The sequence below is a fragment of the Sus scrofa genome, chromosome 1, assembly GCF_054392235.1.
Source record: "Sus scrofa isolate SSC_HxYL_T2T_F1_AM1 chromosome 1, Sscrofa_HxYL_maternal_Yorkshire_Landrace_v2.0, whole genome shotgun sequence".
NCBI classification, from domain to species: domain Eukaryota; kingdom Metazoa; phylum Chordata; class Mammalia; order Artiodactyla; family Suidae; genus Sus; species Sus scrofa.
In genome coordinates this window covers 150,166,698-150,190,333 of record NC_139383.1, presented here as the reverse complement: position 1 = coordinate 150,190,333, position 23,636 = coordinate 150,166,698, and the positions used below count along the sequence as shown (strand labels likewise).

Here is a 23,636-nt window from a genome sequence, read left to right as displayed (position 1 = left end):
ATACACCCTGTAAGAAAAATTATGATATACAGATTTTTTAAAGCCTTAGAAGCAATCTGACCGGGATACTCACACTAAAGAAAGTATTTTTAGTCTTCTTTAGGCAGAAGGAAATATTCACAGATAGACTTGGAGGTAAAGGAAAGAATGATTAACAAAGAAATAAGGATATTTATAATTATATCTAAGTGATACTTTCCCGCATTTAATAATAATAATATGGTATAGGGACAAATATATATATATGTGTGTGTGTGTATATGCATATATATAATTATAATGCATAATGGCAAAAGAATACATTAAGTCAGAATTAGGAAATATGGAATCCAAGTGTACAAAGACCCCTGCAGTACTTGGTAAGATGTAAAAATACCACCTCAAATAAATTAGTAGAAGTAATAAATACTTCAGTAGAGTTGTTCAATACAAAATCATTGTATTCTTATATGTCAGCAAGAAATAAGAAGTTAAGGAAATTTCACCATCTATAATAAATCAGAAAATATCAAACATAGAAAGGTTTAACAAAGATGTGCAAGATTTCTACACAAAAAACCTCTAAAATGTTATTGAGACAAATTAAAGACCAAAAAAATGAAGCAATAAAATACTGAAAGACTTGTAACAATGCCACTTCCACTAAATAAACTAATGCATTCCTAATAAAAAGCCAAATCATTTTAAAATGAAAATTAATGATCTGATTACAAAAGTTACATGGAAATGTAAAGGGTCAAAAATAATAAAGTCAATAGAATATAAAAAGAAAGAGAAAGAAGGATCTGCTCCACTTTGAGCTACAGTGATTATGGTGAGGTCAGTGTACAAAGATGGATGAATAAATCCATGGCACAGAACGGAAAGTCCAAAACCAGATTCGTGCACAAACAATTTAAGACAAAGATGTTGCTGCAGAGCAATGGTGCTGTGGAAAATAACGAAAATTTCACACCATTCACAAGAAATCAGTTCCAGGTAGACTGTAGCTCTCAATGTAAAAAAATACATTTTTGTAAAACATTATAATCTGTGCAAGCTTGCATCCAGAATTTATAAGTAACTCCAATACATAATTGACAGAATTTTCACAAAAAAGAGTTGCACAGGTAATTCACAAGAGAGGATCTCCAAACAGCTATTAGGGAAAGGTGCTCGTCCTTATTAATATTCAGAGAAATGTAAGTTAAAACCACAAGACATCACCCAACACCCAACAGGTGACTTCCATGTGAAATATTATCAAGGATGTCATGGGGTAAAAGGAACCACACGAGCATGACTGCTGTGGATCTAGAGGGTAAAAACTACTCTAGAAAACAGGTTGGCATAATTGCGAAGCTTGAACATTCACTATTACACTCTAAGTATATGCCCTACATTCATGTGAGTATATATGCACCAAAAAAACAAGTACAAGGATGTTCACAGTGGCATTACTTATAAACCTCCACCTGCAGTAGAGTGAATGATGAGTAAATTGTTATGTATTCACACAGTAGTATTGCAAGGGAAAGAAATAAACCATATGATACAGATGGATTTCACAAACAATGTTTAGTTGAAGAAGGGGAGTTACAAAATAACTTAAACTCTATTATCTCATTCAATAAGGTTCAAAAACACAAATTTAACTCTACTATAACAAGAGCATGGTTTCCTTTGGGAAGGAGGGATATAAGGAACTTAGGATCATAGTGCAGATCTTGGAGTGCCCACAATATTCTTCTTTTTGACTTGATGGCAGTTACACAATTGTTGATTTTCTGATAATTCACTTACCTCTATATGGATACTTTAAATTTTTTTCTGTATGTGCACATACAGACAAGTTATAAAAATTATCATCAAAGTCATAAAAATCTATATATAGAAGTCTTTGTATTAAAAAATAAGCATGAGAAAAATTCTAATCCTTCCTAGGAGTGCCTTGCATAATTAATTACATTCTATGTTTGACAATCTACTTAAAATTCTCCCATTTTTTTTAATGAATTGAGATCTGTTTACTTTAAGGTTACTCAACTTGATATTTTTGGCACATCCTAAATACCTAGCAACATATATATATTCCTTATATTTAGCTAAACAGAAATTAGATAAAACAGTGAGAGTCCTTCCTTTATGGAGATTCTGCTTAAGTCACTGGCTTAACTGCAGTACTCATAAAAATGATATAATATTTGCTTTGTGAAGTATTTTTGAAAGACATTTTCAGACCCTAAGTTTTAAATAATGATGCCTTGCTTATCTAGAACAGGTTTCAAAGTTAAGTTCAGTACAAATTTCCTACACCTTTCCCAAAGCTTATACAGCAGGGCAATATCTTTTCAGCTTTCAATCAAAATAGTTTCAAAGAATCTATAGTTGCACTTATTTAAAAAACACGTTTTCAGTATTTTCTGAAATATGCCTGTTTTCAGGTTTGGCTCTATCCTACAGTCTGTCGATGCCAAAAAATAATCTGAGTATTCACTTCGTAAACTCTTTCAATAAAAAATCGTTCTGAGTCAAAAAGGAATATTGGTAATAGATTCAGGACTTTCCAAGAAATTCAGTGGCTTTTAACAGTGACTGTTACACAATGGGTCTAATGAAAATTTGGGGTTTGGGTATTTTGTGGGACCCCTGAGCACATGGTTATGAACAAATAAATTAATTCAAAGGAAGTTAAATGAATGCCATGTATACATGTGAGTAAGAGCAATGCTATCTGACAACTGACAGAGGAATGATACATCCCGTGTGTGAATTCAAAACTTTCCAAATGAAATAGATAACTGGTAGGAAGGCCAATCAGAGGCATTGGTGTTTCAACTGTCCATTCAACTGGATATGGAGAGAAAAGCAGTGGACATTCCCTTTCCCTCTCTGATCCAGAGTCCAACCTCTCTCCTGGTTCATGCCAGCCTTTGAATGACCCCCTTCATCTACAAGATCCTCAAAGAGGCAGAATGAGGGAGCAGTGGGTGAGACACAGAATTTAACCTGTGTGACTCTGAGAAGGAGCATCTCCAGAAATCTCCAGAGCGTTGGTTTCCTAATCCCTTGGAGAGAATTCTCTTTCAGGCTAGAGAGTCCTTCCACCCAGTTTACTGACTGAAATCTTATTAATTCAGAACACTTATGGAAAGGAAAATACACGAATATAGTATTTAATTTTGAAATAGTGTTTTTAAACAAAGTGGCTTAGAATATTTCTACATAAATAAATGAATTGTTTTATTTTATTTTTTTAGCTGCACCCAAGGCATATGGAAGTTTCCAGGCCAGGGAACAAATCTTAGCTGCAGCTGTGACCTACACCGCAGTTGCACTGATGCCAGATCCTTAACCTACTGCATCACAGGGAAAACTCCAAATTAATTTTAAAGTGCAGGACTTTTGCAGGATGGGAGATTTATAACTGACTGATGTGGAGCCAGTGGTAACACCCTGCAAATGCCAAAACTTCATGAGCACTGAAAGAAGACGTGACATCGTGTTCTGATCACTTGATGACTCTTGGCAGAGTTTAAATATTCACCCCAAGTCTGCAGTGAATATATTTTCTCCAGATATGTGTAGGATATGTTCTACCACACACATAGTTAAAAGAAAGACAGAAATTGTACCAAAAAAAAAAAAGTGTCCTGAGTACTTTTGGGCAAGAGGATCTAAGAAAGCTGTTCTAGGGGACTGCAGCTTCCCACAGAAGCACTGCACCCTCCTAATCGGGCATTCTGATGAGGCTGCATGAAAATGCAAACAAAAGTCCTCCAGGCAGCATCTTCTAGACAAAAGCACTTCTGCCCTGAGAGAAGACAAGCCCCGAGTTGTGAGCAGACCTTTGCTCACATCACTTGGAGAGCAGAACAGTTTGAATTCTAGTTTTCAAAGCAATGACTCCTTTTCTTCAACATAGCACGGGGCAGTTTTCTTAGTTGTGAAAACTATTCCTTAATGATCAGCCCATGTGCCTTCTGGCCTCACCACCCACCCATGGTGAGCACCTCTGTGCCTCTGAGCGTAGACAGAGCCTGCAGGCACTGTTGCAAGATATCTTGCAACCCAGAAATGCTGGCACCGTATGAGGCTGGAACTTCAAACTTCAGGCTCCTGTCTCTATCAGTGTATCACTTGGCTCTAGAAGCTGAGGTAGAGAGGAGGGAAGCTGGTCCAGGGAGGGCTGCCACATTCCTGGGGTGTGACAGGCATCCAAAGGGGAGGGGCAGGGACAGGGGCAGCCAAGACCATGACCAAAACAGTTTCTTACCATGGGAGGTGCATCCTTGCGGACTCAAGAGGTGCCTGGTTGTCCAGCGGCAGTCACTGCAGCACTACAGAAATGCAGAGCTGCCTCCTAACGTGGCCAGGCAGGCATGCCTGGGCAAAGCAGGGGCAAAAGCCCTCCCATAGGAAGCAACATCTTGATGAAGCTAAAGAATGAGTTGAAGGTGTCCAGGTGAAAGAAGGCAGGTGGCTGAGGGTCAGGGGCATGCAAACTAGAAGCAATAGGTGGACAATGCAGGCCCATGGGCTTTGTAAATGTCCAGCCAGGACAGGACTTATTCCTACCCCTTCATCACGGTTTATGCTACATCAACAGGAGGAAGCTGAGATGAGAGATCCCAGCTCTGCCCTTACTGAGCATTACAACCGAGAATTTGCAGTCTTTATCATACCTTACAGTTTATGAAGCACTGTTGCTCATTATCTCAGCTACAGCACAGCATTCAGTAAGAACACCAGAAAGCACTGCCTGTTGTGAGAGATGTGGCTGGAATGTAATAAAACCTCAGCAAGACCAGACAGGAGAGAAGATACCTCCTCAGTCTTTGGACAGTTGAAACAAAGATGACAATGAAACCAGGCCAGGGCAGTCTAACAGATGATATCAGGAGCAGATGACTGTGTCTGAAGAGGCATCACCAACAGCAGGTGTATGAGGTCCTAGCCCAGGGCTGAACACCAGACCAGAAGAGGGAGAAGATCTCTTACTTTTGAGAGAACAGCACCTGCTCCCTCAGGTATTCCTTCCTTCCCTTTTTTCCTGCCTCCAAGGCCTCTGATCTGCTAAGAATGAATCTGTTGTTACCAAACAAGGGTTATTTCGTTTCACTCTCTGTCTTTTACTTTCTTGATACCCAGCACAGAGAACATCTCCTGGTCAGGAGCTGCTTCCCACCCATCTAAGTTTTTCCATCCCCTTGAGATAGAGAGACAAGGGGTACAGAAGGTGATAAATCATTGATGATGGTCCATTTTTGGATGACCCAGCACTGTGAGTCAGCAGCAGGGTGTTTCCCAATGACAGCATCTTGGCCCAGGCAGCCAGTGTCCCTTCAGGGGGCATAAGTGGATGCAGGACTCACCTGTGGCAAAGACAACATTTCTGGAGACCAGACGATGCTCCACAATGGAGAACTGTGGAAGCTCAATCCTTTCCACTCCGGTAACAGCCTTGTCACCACCACGCCAGTAAAATTCAATGTCGTCCGTGGTGTAGCCATCTGCCGTGAGAGAGAAGCATGGTCATGGCAGAAAGGAAGCAGCTTTTTGTCTAAATCAACCATTACTCATAAAATGGAGGTAACAGCTTGCCCCTATTTGAAGCAGATGTATTTGACATGCTTACCTATAAGAAGTGTCATCAAAGAACTAACTTTAGGACATTCTTGTGTTAACTTCTGGTGTTGATGTGGACTAGGCTGGGGTTGAAAAGCAGAGAAAGTGGGGAGACAGAGCGCTCTGACCAGAGTTCTGCTGCAAAACCTAGTTGTAGGGCTGGCCTGGACTTTACGTAAAAATGAATTAAAAATATATCTATAGTGGAGATCCCTCATGGCTCAGCATGTTAAGGATCTGGCATTGTCACTGTTGTGGCTAGAGTGGCTGCTGTGGCAAGGGTTCAATCCCTGGCCCAGAAATTTCTGCACGCCTCAGGTGTGGTCAAAAAAACCCCACATATCTATAGCACTGAATAAAATGGTTGTAAGAAAAAATATCTCAAGTATGAAGAATCCTGGAAAGGCAACTCTCTTAAAAGCTAAAAAGTTAAAAACTGACGGTGAATTTGATCAATCAACATTTGATAACATCAGGCACTTTTGGATGGTTTCATGAGGTGTTTCTGGCCATGAGCTTTGCCATCCTTGGAAATGTCTTTTGCCAGGACACTCTTGGTCCATAGAGATTCCACAGTGGTCCCAGCAGAAAGAGCAGTGGTCATTTGCCACATGATAGCTCCCAAGCTGGCTCTCAGCATGGTCTCATGCTCACTCAGTAATCAATCAATGCTTCTTGAGAATGACTAGATATAGCATCTGATGTTATTTGTATCACCCAGGAGTCTTCTAAAGAATCGGGTCAACTTTAAGTGGTAAAGCAGAAAAATAACCTGACTACAATGGACTGATTGATTTGAACATACATTACGACTAAAGGCAGACACTAAATATTTGACATAAGACAAACAGACCAAAGCTGTGGTTATGAGTGCCCACCACAGTTTCTGCCCTCTCCCTGGCTGCATCTGTCCTTTTCCCTTCCTGGATCACATGGTCGCACCCTCTGTCTCTACCCACCCCTTCTCACTTCCCTCACTCCATTCTCACCCAATGGCCACGGCGACCATTAATAATCTTAACATGCATCTTACTGAGCCACTTTTCTGCTTAAAAACCCTCAAATGTTGGAGTTCCCTTCATGGTTCAGCAGAAACTAATCCAATTAGCATCCATGAGGATGTGGATTTGATCCCTGGACCCACTTAGTGGGTTAAGTGTCCAGGGTTACCATGAGCTGTGGTATAGGTCACAGACATACCTCAGATCCTGCCTTGCTTTGGCTGTGGTGTAGGCCGGCAGCTGTAGATTCCATTCAATCCCTAGCCTGGGAACTTCCATATGTGGCGGGTACAGCCCTAAAAAGCAAAAACAAAACAAAACAAAACAAAAAAAGGCAAAACAAAACAAAAACCCTCAAATGTTTTCCCAATGCAAAGCAAGTCCAAAGTCCCTACAAAGACTCCAAGAACCCAGAGGACTAGCCCTATGCCCATTGTTAAGTACATCCAACCCCGCCATCTCCCACCCAGCCCAGCCTTCTGGCTGTGGCTCAGACCAGCCTGCTGTGCCTAGGGCTCAGATGCCCCCTGAGGGGACATTCATATCTTCAAGTGATTCATTCTTCCATATGTTTGCATCTTGACTTTAATGCAACCTTTTGCACATATTGTTCAAGTCACCAGCACACTAGGAGAATCCCTCTACCATTCAAATGCCTGAATCATGAATTCTGTGAGGGGGCAGGACCTCACACCGCAGCAGCCTGAAGGAATCTCTTTGACAGACAATCTTCCTGCCCATTCTCTGCTCCGAGTCAAATATCACAGTAACAGAATCTACATACTCCAAGTCCACTCACTCTGTGATCATAGCTGGAATAGGAGCTGCTTCCTCATTTAGGTACCAAATTTGCCATCCTGAAACATTCATCAACTCATTGGCGCTCTGCTCTCTGGCCATACAGAATCTATTTAACTTCCTAATGCAGCTCTTCAGCTACTGGGAAACCATCATCTTTGCCCTGAGTCCTTTGTCCTTTATGCTGAATGTCCTCAGATGTTTCCCCCGGACATCACTCGATGTGATCTCAGGTCCCTCATCTTCTGAAAACACAGCTCTCAGAAAACATGGCAGTGATGTCTTATGGAAACAAGGGGCAGAGTGAGGCCAGCATCATCCAGGGGTCTAAACACAGGCCTGTGCTCAGCGAGGCTTCCCAGAATTTGACTCACCAAGGCCTTCGCTTCTCACTTTAAATGCATTAAATGTACTGCAAAGTCAGTTGTGCGTATCCAGAAAAAAAAAAATCAGTAGAAATACAGGCAAGCCTAAATCCAATGGAGATTAATGATAAATGAATCTACAGCTGGCCACATCCAGATAGGCTGGGGGATGTGGTCTAGGAAGCAGGTAGGACGTGTGGCTACAGTTCTCACCCCTCACTGAGATGTACCACTCAACCTTGAATGATCAATACAGCATCTGAGTACTATTCCAATTGAATAAAATTGCCAGGATGCAGAAATAGCTTGCTGGTAAAGCTGAGCTCCTGATGGGAAATGAATTTTACTCCAACTGCATGGGGTCCCAGAAGCACAGCCACTGGTGCGTGACAAAGCCCTTCGTGAGAAACCACCTCAGTGTTCACTCTCTTCTCACTGAAAGGACTGAGATGGGGAAGCATCTATTTTCTTTTATTTTTTTATTTTTATTAAAAAAATTTTTTTGGCTGTGTCCAATGGCATACAAAAGTTCCTGGGATGAAACCTGAGCCACAGCAATGACAATGCCAGATCCTTAACCTGCTAAGCCATCAGAGAACTCAGTCTGTCTTCTTTTATTTCAGCACAGCAAACAGACTCTCTTAGTCAGATTAGAGTGGAGAACTCTTTTATACGGAGCCTCTGTCTCTCTCTGTTTCTGCCTCTCTCTGTCTCTGCCTCTCTCTGGCTCTGTCTCTCTATCTGCCTCTCCTATCACTCTGTCTCTCTCTGGCTCTGCCCCTCTCCATCTTTCTGTCTCTATCTCTCTCTCTTTCTCTCTCACCCTCTGTCATGGAAGTGAAATTTGTGGAGTGGAGGATTAAACCTCTTATCTTGAAGATAGTTAAAAACTACAATGAGAAAATTACACATGCCTTGTCAAATAATGATAAGAAGGCCTAAAACACAAAGTGTATGAACAAGAAATACAGATACACACAGCTTTCAATCTCCAGAGTGCAGTTCTGCTCGTCCAAGGGATATCTTCTCAGGTCCATCATGCATGCTGCAGTCGTGGTGATTCTGAAACACACAGAGTGAGGGCATATATTACAGGTGAAATGAGAAAAAGAGCAGAAAAACTGCCTTGAGATAAACACTGAGTAACCCTCAGGTAGGACCCCTTCCCAAAGCACATCTGATTAAACATATTTCATGATAGATAAGTTTCCATCATACTATAGGCCAGCTTTCTCCAAAAAAGCAACACAAGAACTTCAAATCCTATAAAATTATTCATAGAATCTTGCTGGCCTCTCAAGGTCAGAGAAGGGGGCTCCTTAGGAAGCTCTTATCTTCAGATTTTATTCTGCTTCCTTGTCTAGTGATTCTCTATCCTTTCTAGCACAGAGAAAACTTAGCTGCAGTAACAGCATTGATTAGATTAAAAGTGAATCCTTTGACTTTCAATATGAAGCATTCAGGTAGCTACTAATCCACAGGCTACACTTTGGAGCTCTGAGCCAAGTTTCTACTTGATCCTATTCTGGGACTGCTGTCTGTTGGGCTAATGCTCCAGGGCTTTTCACCACAAGATCATCTATCTTCTCAAAGAGAATATTTGGCTTCTACTTTATCGATTATGAACCAAAATTGAATGGGTTAGCTTCCCTTGGGGTCAGCTGCAGCCATGAAAAGAATTTATATCATGGCCCAAGGACAGTTAAGCCTCTACCGCATCGTATACTGAGATAAACCACTTCCAGAAACGTCAAGTTCATTTCCTACTCTGCCTAAAGCCTCATTTTAAGGGAAACCAATATTCCCAAAGCCTCTGATGAAAATGCAATGATTAGGCCATCACGTTTAACACCTGCTTTTCCTAAATTCTACTCCTTCTGCACAGTCACAGTCACAGCTATCCAGACTGGCGTTGTAAACAAGGGGGTCTTCCTGGACCTGATCCCCCCAGCCCCCGCTATATTCTCCATCTGTCTCTTGGCTATAGGAAAACTTTAGCCTCCTAAGCCTTCCCAAAGAGTAAATTTAATTAGAGAAATGAGAAAATGCAGAAAGAAAGGAAAACAGTCAAGCAAGTCAAAATAATAGTAGTTTAGCCGTTCAACAAAGTCAAGAACCTTTAGTTTCTCCTCAAGGGCCGGAGATATTATCCTGAGCCCTGAGCTATGTTCTGTGAGCTGTTCTGCAGATACTGAAACCCCTACCAGGTAAAAGAAGTTAACTGAAGGCTGCCTACCAGCACACAGACCCCAGACTAGTTGGAACTATCACCAATTGATGATGTTGACTCCCAATGCCCTCACCACCAACCAATCAGAAAAATGCCCAGGAACTGATCAAACACCCCACAACCCCCTTCCTCACCCTGTCTTTACATACTTTTCCCTGACAGCCTTCTAAGAGTTTGGGCCTTTTAAGCACCAGTTACTTGGACTCCTTGCTTGGCACCTGCAATAAACGCTGCGCTTTCCTTCCCCACAACCCTATGTCAGTAGATTGGCTTTAATGCATGAGGGCAAGTGGACCCAAGTGGTTCAGTAACAGGGTGAGTCACTGATTCATGGACAGCCAACCATCAGCTGCTCAAGAATCTACAATGTGTCCTGAGTTGAAAGGGAGAATGGAGCTCAAGGGTTTCTCTTCTCAAATGAATTCATGATGAGAATGGAGCTAAACTTGCAAGTTCACGAATGAGAGGTTTGTGATGCCATTTTCAAACTGGAAAGTGAGGCAGGATAAAGCATATCAGAGGTGGAGAAAATGCACAGAGTCAATGGTTGAGGAGATATCAGTACCAAGGCTGGGCCGCAGCACACACCTTGCAAGATAAGTGCCATGCATCACAGGGAGAAGCATCTCAGAACTAGTGTGGAAGCTGTGCAAATGGTAGACCAGGCTGTGCTCATTCATTAGTGGATCATAAAAATGAAGATGTAGGAATTCCCATCGTGGCACAATGGACTCAAATCCGACTAGTATCCATGAGGATGCAGGTTTGATCCCTGGCCTCGCTCAGTAGGTCAGGGATCTGGTATTGCCATGACCTATGGTGTAGGTTGAAGACATGGCTCAGATCCTGCATTGATTTGGCTGTGGTGTAGGCTGGCAGCTGTAGCTCTGATTCGGCCCCTACCCTGGGAAACTCCATATGCCATGGGTACAGCCCTAAAAAACAAACAAACAAAGAATGAAGAAGTAAGAATGTCTCCTCCTGAGATTCAGAGAGTTACCTTGAACTCACAACAACAATTTAGGCTCCACCTTTCACAAAGGCTTCAGCTTTCTCTGGAGAGTCTTCCTTGTGAATATTTACAACAAACCTACCACCTTTAGGCAATAGGAGCATATTCCCTAACAGCAGATCTTAACCAAAACACCTGGCAAACATCAGGCATGTGCCAACTATGTTGGGCTCATTCCATTTAACCTAAATGCAGGTGATAATGAAATAGGAGTAAAGCACTGGGTGAAGCAGCAAGTTGAGGAAAGTTCTACTTTTCAGTGGCTCAGAAGAACAGTGGGGGAAAATGTCAACCTATTTGGCAATCACAGGTCAATGCCAAATAGCACATGAGTGCCATGCAGACATATAAGATCCACACCAGTGGTGAAAGTGTGTCCTTCCCAAAAGCCATAACACTTCTAATGTTCATTCCAAGGTAGATTACATTCTGGCCAAAGTCAACACATGGCTCTTTGGTATATTTTTCTACAGTATCTGACTTCCTAGCCAACCAAAGAGCCAACCTCACACTTTGAAATTCTGGCATGTTTTATGGCAGCTTGTCAACCTGACATCCATACAAGAGGCCCATATCACAAAATTAGCATGAAGTTCTACTAAAATTACAAATTTCGTGAAGAGGAGAAAAAGAGCTCTACCAGAAATGTTCAAGTTTTTATATTTTCCTACAAATTTTAGTACCTATTCACTTGAAGAGATTCAATAATTGAGATTACTTTTTGTTTGTTTGGTTGGTTTTTTTTGGCCATGCCCATGGCATGCAGGAGTTCCTGGGTCAGGGATCGAACCTGAGCCATAGCAGTGACAACGCCAGGTTTATAACCCACTACCCCACCAAAGAACTCCAAAATATATTCAACTTTTAAAAGCTTACCCAGGGAATAAGGTTCTCATTTTCAAAGAAGAGCAAATATGGTAGAGAGATAGGTTTATATATATATACACACACTTTGATAGGTCATAAACATATATCTCATATGTATGACAAGTTGGAAATGTAATATGTAAAGGGAGAAAATAAATATTGTAAAGCTACACTTACTGTAACAGTAGTGATATTTCACCCACTGTGAAACAGGGTCAAGGTTAGCAGGTAGTCCTGCTATTGCAAGTGATACATCCCTAAACATAACAGTTGAAAGTATGAAGATTCAAGGCATAAATTGTGGCTTATAAGGGGAGCATTATCCTCACAAGTTTAAAATCCTATTTGGAGACACCTGACCTCTTTGGACACCACCTGGAAACCACTCCAGGAAAGAACAGCCATGAGCACATCAAAGGGCTCTTTCTTTGTCTCAATTATATCAAACTTTTGAGATGTACTTTGGTATCAGCACTTCCTTCCTTCATTCATTTATTTATTTTCATTTATTTATTTTAATTTTATGCCTGCACCAGCAGCATATAGAAGTTCCCAGGTGGGGGACTGAATCCAAGCCACAGCTGTGGCAATGCTGGATCCTTTAACCCATTGCACTGGGGCCAGGGATCAAACTGGTACTTATGCAGCAACCTGAGCTACTGAAGTCAGAGTCTTAACCCACTGTGCCACAACATGAACTCCTGCATTTTTTATTTTTTTAATTTCTTGGCCACACCCATGGAATGTGGAAGTTCCCAGGCCAGGGACTGACCCTGCACCATAGCAATAACCAGAGCCACAGTGGTGACACCACTAGATTCTTAACCCGCTGAGCCACCAAGGAACTCTAGCACTTCCATTTTTAAATTCCCACCAATTAAAAAAGAATAAGGGCAGATGCAAATGCTTTGTATCATTGCACAAACACAGATTTCTCCACAGACTGCCTGGAAAGGCCAGAGTGGAAACATCGCCCGTGGCTAGTCAAGACACATTTACCACCATGTACACTTGCCTGAAATGTCTGCTTGTCACCTGAGGTACAAGTAAGTGCTCCTGCCCTTGCTGGGAAGGGGGGGTCTTTGAGTGGAACCTAGGACCCACACTTAGTGAATCATAGGACAACGCATACAACCTCTTCCCCACTTGTATGAATATTTTAGATTCATGTTAACACCAAGGAGAACAAAGGTTAAAATGTCCTTGACTAGTTCTCTCAGAACCTTCCAGGACTGAAGTATCTCAGCCCCAGCTGTCTCTCTTCTCACTACCTCTGCTTCCATGTCATTTCACTTAGAACCATCAATAGTTGGAGTGTCTTCTATTTGCTGAATTGCAGGTACCTTGTGTGTCCTCAGGTGAGCCTGGAGCAGGGCTGGGACCCTTGTCCACAGCCATCAGAGCCTAGAAAGGCACGACATGCTCATGGCAAGTGGCCCCTAAATACTCAAGGAACAAAAATAACTTTGAAGAGATGGGAACCAGGCAGAACAAAAGTTTGGAACTCAAGCCAAATTTGGGAAGAAAAAGAGGTAGCTTGATCTGATCCTTCTGGGTTTTAATCCCCCACATCTAAGAGCCAGAGGGGCACCTGCCCTCTCACAAGCACTCCCAGCGGGAGCTCTGGCCTTGCATGTTTACTGACCCTCTGAGAGCTGCCCTAGGCTCATTGGCCAAGATGCTTGGATGACAATCCATGTGCTGAGAGCCTAGTGGTCTCTGTGCATCCTTCTGCTGCAGAATAAATCCTTGGCAGGCCGATGTTGCAACATCCATGGCCATGAGATCATAGAGTCCTAGTCCTTTGATCACCTCCTATGGGACTTCTGCCTTGCACTAGGCATGCCCAGGTGTCTGAGAAGTCTGAGCAATGGCTTTCATCTATGCCTGTGGGACAGCAGGCCCTCCTCATCCCACCCCCACCTCCCCACCTCCCACTTTATAGGTAACCACTTAGCTCTCTGCCACTGCTCCCTGGTAACTGTTACTCATCTGCATGCCTGGCTTCATTCCAGGTGCACCGGGCAGCAGAAGCCTCTATCATTTTTTCTAAGAATAGAAATTCCGATGCTAGGATTAAGGACCTAATCAAATGATTCAGACCGACTGAGCATCCTTCTAAAGCAAGTGCTTAGGATGCAAGGCTGAGAAGGCACAGAACATAAGCCAACATTTAAGGTGCCCCAATTTGTACTTTATTTTACAAAAATGTAAGAGGACACATTTGCAGAAATGTCCAAAGGCCTTTGCCATGCAGACTCATTGAGGATGCTGCTGGGAAAATCGCTGTAATAAGTTAACTGTGTTGGCAGCCCCACTCCCTCACCCTTCCCAGTACCCACTCTCTCTGCCATGTCATTTTGCAACTCTTCTCACTTAAGAGGAGCCATCCGTCCCTCATGGACATGGGTCCATTCTGTGCCTTGCTTTGTCTGACCAGAACATGTGGACTGACAGTGTGTTGGTCCCAAGCTTAGCCCCCCAGAGGCATTCTGTGTTTCTGGTCTCCTTTAGCTTCTACCTTTGCTGTGAGAAAAACACGCTCGGATAAGTGTGCTGGTCCTAGGAGAAGGAGGATGGACAAAGAGGGCAGAGACCATCCATCCCTGGGCCTGCAGGTGAACCAGCCAGAATCAGCAAAGATGCTCATTAATCACCCAGCTACATAAGCAATGCATGCTTATTATCACCTGACATTGAGGCTTCCTAGCTATTTGTTATTCAGCCACGTGGTGGCAACATAACAGATACAACAGTCAACACAAGTAACTACACATAAAGAAAAACACAAATTATCTTGCAAATAAATAGAATAACAACCTAGTACTTCTCAGGAGTGCCCTAAGACAGCGAAGCCCTGAATCAACAGCATTTTCCTACAATGGGCCCATTTACTCCTGGATTTCAGCATAAATCCACTTTCACTGTAGGGACATCAATCTTAGTGAAATGAATAGTCATGTAAGGCAAATGAGACAGACAGGCCACCTCCTGATTTTTTAAACCATATGGTGATAAAGCAATGCAAAGGCCCAAAGAAAGAGCAGCAATGATGAAAACCAAAACAAAAAGAAAAGTATGTGCCAGACCCCCGAGCTCCTGCCAGGAACAGAACTGTCCAGGTGGGTGACTGAGAGAGTTTCAAGGAAAACCCCATAGGTTCAACTCAAGAGGAAAGGAGGAAACATACTGAAAGAATCAAAAAAGTACTCTTAGTCTTTCTGATCACCTGGATCTAATGATAGCACTTGGGTGGCTGGGGGTGAAGGGGAGGGCTTTCCATCTAGAAAGGTAGCCACTGGCCACATGTGCCTATTTGCATTTAAGTTTTAAATTAATTAAAATTAGATAAAATTAACGAGTAGCTGCTGTGGTGCAGGGGGTTACAGATACAGTGTTGCTGCAGCTGGGGCGTAGTTCCCAGGTGTGGCTCAAATTCGACCTCTAGCCAGGACTCTGCCATATGCCGTGAGTGCGGCCAAAAGAGAGAGAGGGATAAAATTAAAAATTCAGTTTCTCTGCTGCACTAGCCACATTTTAAGTGCTCAGTAGCCCCTACAGCAGGGGACTACTGCATTAGACAGTACAGATTACAGATCATCATTGCCACTGTGCTAAGTTCCACTGGAAAGGGTGAGAAACAGTGTTGAGCTGAACAGAAGGAAAGAACTGGTCCTGTCTGTTAACGTAGCCTCCCAGCTCCTCCCCGCTCCCCTCCTTCTCTCTCCCTCCTCCTCCTCGTCTCCCTCCCCTCCCTCTCTTCTATCCCCTCTCCCTCTCTTCCTCTCTTTCATTCACTTCTCTCCTACTGCAGCTTTAGAGAACACACTCGCTAGTTGAAAGCGGTTGCAGGACACAGTCCAATGCACACAGCCCTTCGCCTCAAAGAAAAGCCACTGCAGCTAGAGGCAGATATCCACAGGGTATGGGAGCAAGTATGCCAGAGAGGAAGAGTCATTCAGGACTATTCAAATACCATACACTGCATCCATCCCACTTCATGGCCACCTGGGTTAACCAGCAGTCAGAGGGGAGACCTACCCTAAAAAAAACAGCGATTAGGCAAAATAAATGGAGCACATTAACTTGATCCTTGTATTTATGTCCTAGGGGCTAAGGTTTCCAGCCAAGATGTGAGGCAGAAGAGGGCCAAGGTCACCCTATCCTATCCAAAGTCTTTCTAGAAAATCACTTCATCTCCATGAATCCACCCACCTAAGGATAAACAGTAGGAATAAAACAAAGTGCTCCAGGAAGAGTATGCCAGCATACAAAGTGAGAGTTGAAATATTCAGATGTATGTCTGGACATCAAAAGGCATGAGTTCTCTTGAAAACAAGGACAAGGAGATATGAGGAAAGAACTGCCTGAGATGAAGGCATAGATAGATGATATAAAACTGAGAAAAGATGCAAGGGATCCCAGCACAGGTGCTGAACTCAGATTTGTACCAAATGCAGAGTTGGTAGAATTCACACAGCTAAAAACCACTTAAGTGCATGAATGACTTCCTGCACTTTGAAAGGGACATAAGTCTCAGAGGAATCTTGTTAAAATGTAGATTCTGGGGAAGTTCCCTTGTGGCACAGTAGGTTAATGATCTCCTGTTGCCTCAGCTGTGGCACAGGCAACTGTGGCTCAGGTTTGATCCCCGGCCCAGGAACTTTCACATGCTGCAAGTAGCCCAAATCAAAAACAAAAATAAAAACAAAATCAAATGAAAAATGCAGATTCTGAGCAGAAGGTCTGGGGTAGGTTTGTAGTTCTGAATTTTCCAGGTGATGTTGTTGCTGCTAGCCTGGGGACTATCTTCAGAGTGGGAGGGAGAGGGTCCACTTATAAAAGCTTCCTAAGTGTGGATGAAGAAGACAGATGAAGCTTTGAAAACACAGCAAAGATGATCGGTAGAGGACAAAAAATCGGTATGAAACTAAGCTTTATTAAACGGAGCAAAAGCCGAGTATTCAGGTCAACAAAAGAGAATTAAATATGAGATAATAAAGAAGAATTTTTTTTTTTTTTTTTTTTTTTTGGTCTTTTTGCCATTTCTTGGGCTGCTCCTGCGGCATATGGAGGTTCCCAGGCTAGGGGTCGAATCGGAGCTGTAGCCACCGGCCTACACCAGAGCCACAGCAATGCCAGATCTGAGCCGCCTCTGCGACCTCCACCACAGCTCACGGCAAAGCCAGATCCTTAACCCACTGGCAAGGCCAGGGATAGAACCCGAAACCTCATGGTTCGTAGTCAGATTCGTTAACCACTGAGCCACAACAGGAACTCCAAAAAAAATTTTTTAGAGTAAAATAGGCATATAGGAATAACATGAAATTGAGTTTTTTTCACTATTTTACAAGTGTATATGTCAGTGGCATTAACTCCATTCACAATGCTGTGCAACCATCACCTCTATCCATATACAGAACTTATCATTCCAAACAAAAACACTATTTTCATTAAACAAAAACTCCCCATTCTCCCCCCCTCCCCCACCAGGGCCTGGTAACCTGGTAACTTCTATTCTTACTGATACTAGGTATTTCACTGAAGTGCAATCACACCATAGTTGTTCTTTTGTGTCTAGTTTAGATCACTTAATGTTTCCAAAGTGCATCCACCGTGTGTAGCATGTTATCAGATTTTCATACCATTTTGAAGGCTGAATAATATTCCCTTTCATTTATATATGTGTACATATATATTTTACATATATGTACACATATATAATATATATATACACATAGATGCATAAATGTATACATTTGGTTATCCTTTCATGTGTTAATGGACATTTCTATCTTTTTGGTATTTGTGTGCTACTATGAACATTAGTGTGCAAGTACTGAATTCACTGCTTTTTTTTGGGTATATACTTAAAGGCTCTATTCACCTTTGCTGGAAATCTTTATATCTTGATACAACTTCAAGTTACTGTCCAGCATCCTTTCACTTCAATCTGAAAGACCCCCTTTAGCCTTTCTTGTGGGGCAGGTCTAGTTGCAATAAAGTCCCTCAGCTTTTTGAAAAACTCCTTGCTTGGCCTTTCCACCCCTTTTTTTTTTCTTTTTTATTAGGTATAGTTGATTTACAATATTGTGATAGTTTCAGGTGTACCTTCCGCTTTTGTTTATCTGGGAACCTATGAATTGCTCCTATTATTATAATTGAAATATTGCCGTTGCACAATAAGTTACAAGTGTACAACATAGTAATTCATAATTTTTAAAGGTTATAGTCAATTTATAGTTATTATAAAATATGGGTTCTATTCCCCATGCAATTCAATATATCCTTGTAGCTTATTTTATTCCTAATAATTTGTACCTCATACTCCTCTTCCCCTATCTTGGCCCTCCCCACTTCCACCTCCCCACAGGTAACCACTAGTTTGTCTCCTATATCTGCTCCTCATTTTCAAAAGAATTCTCTTTTGATAGGTTCTGTCTTCCATCAAATATTTAATCCTCCCACTGCCTTCTGGCCTCCAAGGTGTCATATAAAACAGGCTGATAACCTTTTGTGAGGCTCCCTTCTATGTGACAAGCTATTTCATCTGTGATGGGTAAGAGTCTCTCTGTGTCTGTGGCTCTTCACAGATTGATTATACGCCTTAATGTGAGCCTCTGTTTTTTTCCCACTTGGAGTTCACTGAGCTTCTTGGATTTGTGGGTTCATATTTTTCATTAATTTGGGGGAGTTTGGGCCAATATTTCTTCAAATAATCTCTCTGCCTCTCTCTCACCCCTATCTCATCTCTTGGGACTCTCATAATATGTATTTTGGTGCTTTCGATGGTTTTTCATGAGTCCCTAAGACTCAGTTTACTTTGTTTCAATCTTCGTTTTTCTGTTCCTCAGACTCAATAATTTTAATTGTCCTATCTTCAAATTTGTGGATTCTTCTGTCTGTTCGTAGCTGCTGCTGAACCACTCTAGTGAATTTTCCACTTCAGTTATTGTATTTTCCAGCTTCAGAATTTGTGTTGTTCCCCCTTTTCTAATTTCTATCTTTATTTCATTTTGTTCATTTTAATCACATATCATTCCCCAAATTCCTTGAGTTCTTCGTCCATGTTTTCCTTTAGCTCTTTGAGCGTAGTTAAGACAGACAATTTAAAGTCTTCATCTAGTTAAGTCCAATGTCTGGCCTTATTCAATAACAGTTTCTGTTGATAAATTTTGATCTTTTGAATAGGTCTTGTTTTCCCATTTCTTTGTATGTCTTGTGATTTTGTTTTTCTTGAAAATTGGGTATTTTATTATTATAATGTTGTTTAGATCTGGAAATCAGATTTTTTTCCTTTCCCATGGTTTGCTGTCTTTTTGGGGGAAGGCTTTAGCAGCCCATTTGTTTTGAGATACATCTAAACTTAAAAAAGACTATTCCTTATCAGGTTAATCAACAAGGTCTCAGTTCAGCTAATGTTTTAACAGAGATTTCTCTGAATGCTGGGAGCTAAAAACAATGTGTCCCACCCACCAAAAGGAAAAGAAAACAAAGAAACAAGAAGCGAGAGTAGCCACCTCCCTCAGTCTTCTAGTGGCACAAATTGTTTCACCACTCAGCTAGGCTGGCTCTGAAGCACGGGATCAGACAAGGTAAAAACTCAAGGTCTGCCCAGAAGTTTTCTGAGCATCTGTCTTGCCTGGGCATATGCTTAGCTTTCTATATTCTTCTGTGTACCTGGCTGCTTTGTGAATTATCTAATTTTCCAAAGAGTCTCACCCCAGCCTCCCCTTTCGGCCCCTGAAAGTCTATTTTCTATTTCTACCCAGAATTTCTTGCCCTAGATATCTATGGGTTTGTAGACATGTTGAAGCCTTTAGGAGTATAACCTGCTTCTTTTCCTGTCCATTTTCTGAGTTATGCAATATAGAGCTGAGCACCTTGCTTTAGTCTCTTAGGTATTCTTCAGTCTAGAACATATGTATACCATAATAAGCAAATCAAGTCCACTCTGCTCACTCCACTGCCCAAGGGAACATTGGTGACTGGGCTTCCACTTGCTCAACATCAAAACTGCCCCTGCACTAGGGAGGGGCTGGGGAAATGGCAGGTGAAAATGCCCCCAAACTTCCTACTGTTTTGCATATATCTTGTACTTTATTTGTCATTTGGTTGTTTGCTATAAACCTTGGACTATTTTCCAGAGCTCCTACAAAGTTAGTTCAGACAGCTTCTGCTTGTTTTTTTTGTTTTGTTTTGTTTTGTTTTGTTTTTGATGTTTTTGTGGAGAAGTAAGTGCTTGGAGCTTCTTGGTCTGCCATCATTTTGCTGACATCACTCCTCAGTGAAAGGATAAAAGTGAGGAGGATGTTTATAAAGATAAAGAAGAAATTAATTTCAAAAATTAATCACAAAATTATGATATAAAATCCAAGGCTAACTCTCAAAAAATCTATAAAACAAGTATTTCCTGACACCAACGAACAGAAGTATAAATGAAGGGAATGTAAAAATATATTCTAGAAGGCAATGCATACATGCATGCTAATGAATTAGAACATGGAGATAAAGGGATTTTTTTCCTTGAAAATGTGAATTTTCAAGATTTCCTTCTTATATCAATCTTGAAAATTATTGAAATTTCTTAAGAGTATTGCCTACCATGATTAAATAGGATTTATCTCAGAAATTCAAAGATAAATCATAGTAGGAAATTACTATATCACAGTTAAAGGTTAAGAAAGGAAAACAGGAGTTTCTACAATGGTGCAGTAGGCTAAGAATCCAAGGGCAGGAGCTCAGGTCACCATGGAGACATGGATTCCATCTCTAGCCCAGCACCACAGTGGGTTAAGGATCTTGCATTTCCAGAGCTGCAGCGTAGGTCACAGCTGCAGCTCAAATTTAATCCCTGGCCTGGGAACTTTCATATGCTGTGGGTGCAGCCATAAAGAGGGAAGCAATCATATAAAGAGAGACTGAATTCGTAAAATCTATTTCTGTTTCTGATATATATTAAATGCAATCTAGGGTCAGTAATCTGATTTATAATTAGTTGCTGAATATAAACTTCATAACATGGTCATATCTGTTATTCAACTCATGACAGTTCCCAGAAATTGAGAGTATATATGTATGTATGTACTTAATGGAATTAAAAAAACAACTACATTAAACTGAAAATGCAAATCATCCTTCATGGTAGGGGGCTCAGGAAGCACTCCTATTATAATTAAAAACTGGGAGATATTACCCCTATTGTTTTTCATTTCCTGGAAGTAGAAATCAATGCAATAAAACAGAAAACAGAAATAAGAATGAAACCAATACAAATGAAAATAAAAAATCATCATCAAGGCTAGGTATAACATTAGACGAATGCACAAAGACAGCCCCAAACAAACAGATCGATAGTTTCCCCATATATCAATGAAAGCTAGGAAGATAATTAAAATGATCTCATTCCTAACAGAACCACATTTATAAAAAACGGGAATAATTTTATCAAGAAATGAGTGGTTGCCTATGAAGAAACAGATAAAACTTTTGCTAAAAGCCATGAGTGAAGGCATGTGTGCACACAGACGTACCATGGTTATGTAGGCTGAATGTGGTATACCATTTGCTCTTCTCAAAGTCATACTGATGAGCATAATTCCAACCAACATCTCCAATCATATTTTTAGGAATTTATTTTAAAAAAATCATTCTTAAGATCCTGTGGAAGAATAAACTGGTGAATACTGGAATAAATAACAAACCCTTTGAGGAGAAAGACACTGGACAGCTACCTCACATCATACACCAAGATGAATCCTGATGGATTAAGAATCTAAATAGAAAATATGGAGTTCTCTTGTGGTACACTGGGTTAAGAATCTGGTATTGTCACTGCAGCGTTTTGGGTCACTGCTGTGGCATGGGTTCAATCTCTGGCTCAGGAACTTCCACACACTCTGGGTGCAGCCAAAAAGCAAAAAAGAATCTAAATAGAAAACATGAGAATAAAGTACTACAGGAAGAAGAAGTGGAATTTAAACCAAATCCTCATACAATACTTTTTCCTTGTTTTCCACCCAACATTATTCTGGATTTGGGGAATGTAACAATAAACAAGAGGTTCTTTTCTCAGAGAATTTATATTCTCATGGTGGCCACCCACAATCATGGATGGAAACAGAGCTGATAAATAAGATATGCAATAAAATGACAAGATCATGGCAGATCTGGATAAGTGGGTCCAGATGGTGTGACAGCAAGGGAACAGGTGATCAAAGAAGGACTGAGTGAACTGTCTTCAATTGTATAATCATACCATGGTGCTAAAAATATAAATATCTGGAAACAATGTATTACATCCAGCACAAAGCCTGGGCAAAGGCCCTAAAACAGGGATGTCCTTGATTATTTCTGAAGAGCAGAAGGAAGGTTCGCATAACCGGAAGCATGAGGAGAGAGGCGAGCAGTAGCGAAAGAAGACGGGTTGGAATCGCAGAAACCACATCCTCCAGAAGAGAGAGGATGCCAGGGGAAGGTGACCCTTGAAGTGCTCAGGGACCCACTTTCCATGCTGAGAGGAGAGGCGAGGAGTGAGCAGCAGGTATGTGGGGTGGTCTCTTTATAACTGGGAAGATGAAGAAGTTTCTGTGTTTTCAATGAAAGGATCAGTAGTATCAAATGAAGGTGAGGAAGGATGTCAGAGTGAAGGTGAGAAACAGTCCTTAAAAACAGAGAAAGCATGAATGTGGCTGGGGGGAAGAGAGGATTTCATGAGCCTGAAGTTCAAGTGAGACAGCAGATTTTCTCCAGCCTCAGGGGATGAAGTACACAGACAGATTATTTACAGTAGCCTGAAAAATGATGATGTCCAATGCAGGCATCACAACCCCAAAGCTAGTATGTAATATATCACTGATGGGTATAAAAATTGTCATAATCCCTTTTGGGAGGCAACTTATCAATACTTTTTTACTTCTATAAAAGCACTTGGGAGGAAGTGACAAAACAAGAGTTTGGGAATTAAACACACCTCCACTCAGATCATGTGGGCCTTATTAATTCTGCAAGCTTTTATCTTTTCTGGGGAAAAGGATGTTTGGCCAGAACTACCCTATAAAGTACTGTTTTGAGGAGTTCCCATTGTGGCTCGGCGGTATCGAACCCAGCTAGTATCTATAAGGATGCAGGTTCAATCCCTGGCACTGCTCAGTGGGTTAAGGATCCAACGTCGTGGTGAGCTGTGGTGTTGTCACAGATGAAGCTTGGATCTGGCGTTGCTGTGGAGTAGGCTGGCAGATGCAGTTCCAATTCGACCCCTAGCCTGGGAACTTCCATATGCCACCAGTGCAGCCATAAAAAAAAAAGTTTTGAAATAAAATAAAAAATTAACAGTTTTGGGGAAATAATGTCAGCCAAACCAATTAGATGACTTAACTTGAATTTTGTGAAATAAGTTCTAGGTTGATTTCAACACTACATTCAATCTTTTAAGAACGGGAATGGCAATTTTAACAATTTAGCAATTTTCAACAGCAAGTGGGAACTTTACAAGATATTTTCCAGCAAATGTTGCTGTCAGCTTCTCAGGCACAACATGGCTATGTTGTTTTGATGACAATGATTCAACCTCAGACTCCCAGGTGTCTTTGCAGCAAATCAAATACTATTTTGTGAATCCATTACCAATTCCTAGCATCAGAAAAAAAGATCCGAAGGCACAAAATCCATGGCCTGAAGAAAAAAATCACATTAAAGTATCCTCAGTGGTGCAGGTATGATATTCAAAGACATCAGTGATCAGATGACTTGAAAAA

At 41.4% G+C, this 23,636-nt stretch overlaps 1 protein-coding gene across 5 annotated transcripts in view; it reads right to left on the bottom strand.

The window, feature by feature from the left end:
• Positions 1-23,636, bottom strand: part of GABRB3 (gamma-aminobutyric acid type A receptor subunit beta3) — a 348,038-nt gene that overhangs the window by 28,815 nt on the left and 295,587 nt on the right. For all 5 annotated transcript variants that reach the window (XM_021098613.2, XM_021098629.2, XM_021098607.2 and 2 more), the window contains 2 exons: positions 8,751-8,833; positions 5,355-5,492 (listed from right to left, as the gene is read on the bottom strand). In XM_021098613.2, the coding sequence (XP_020954272.1) occupies positions 5,355-5,492; positions 8,751-8,833 (221 nt within the window). The remainder of the gene's footprint in view (positions 1-5,354; positions 5,493-8,750; positions 8,834-23,636) is intronic.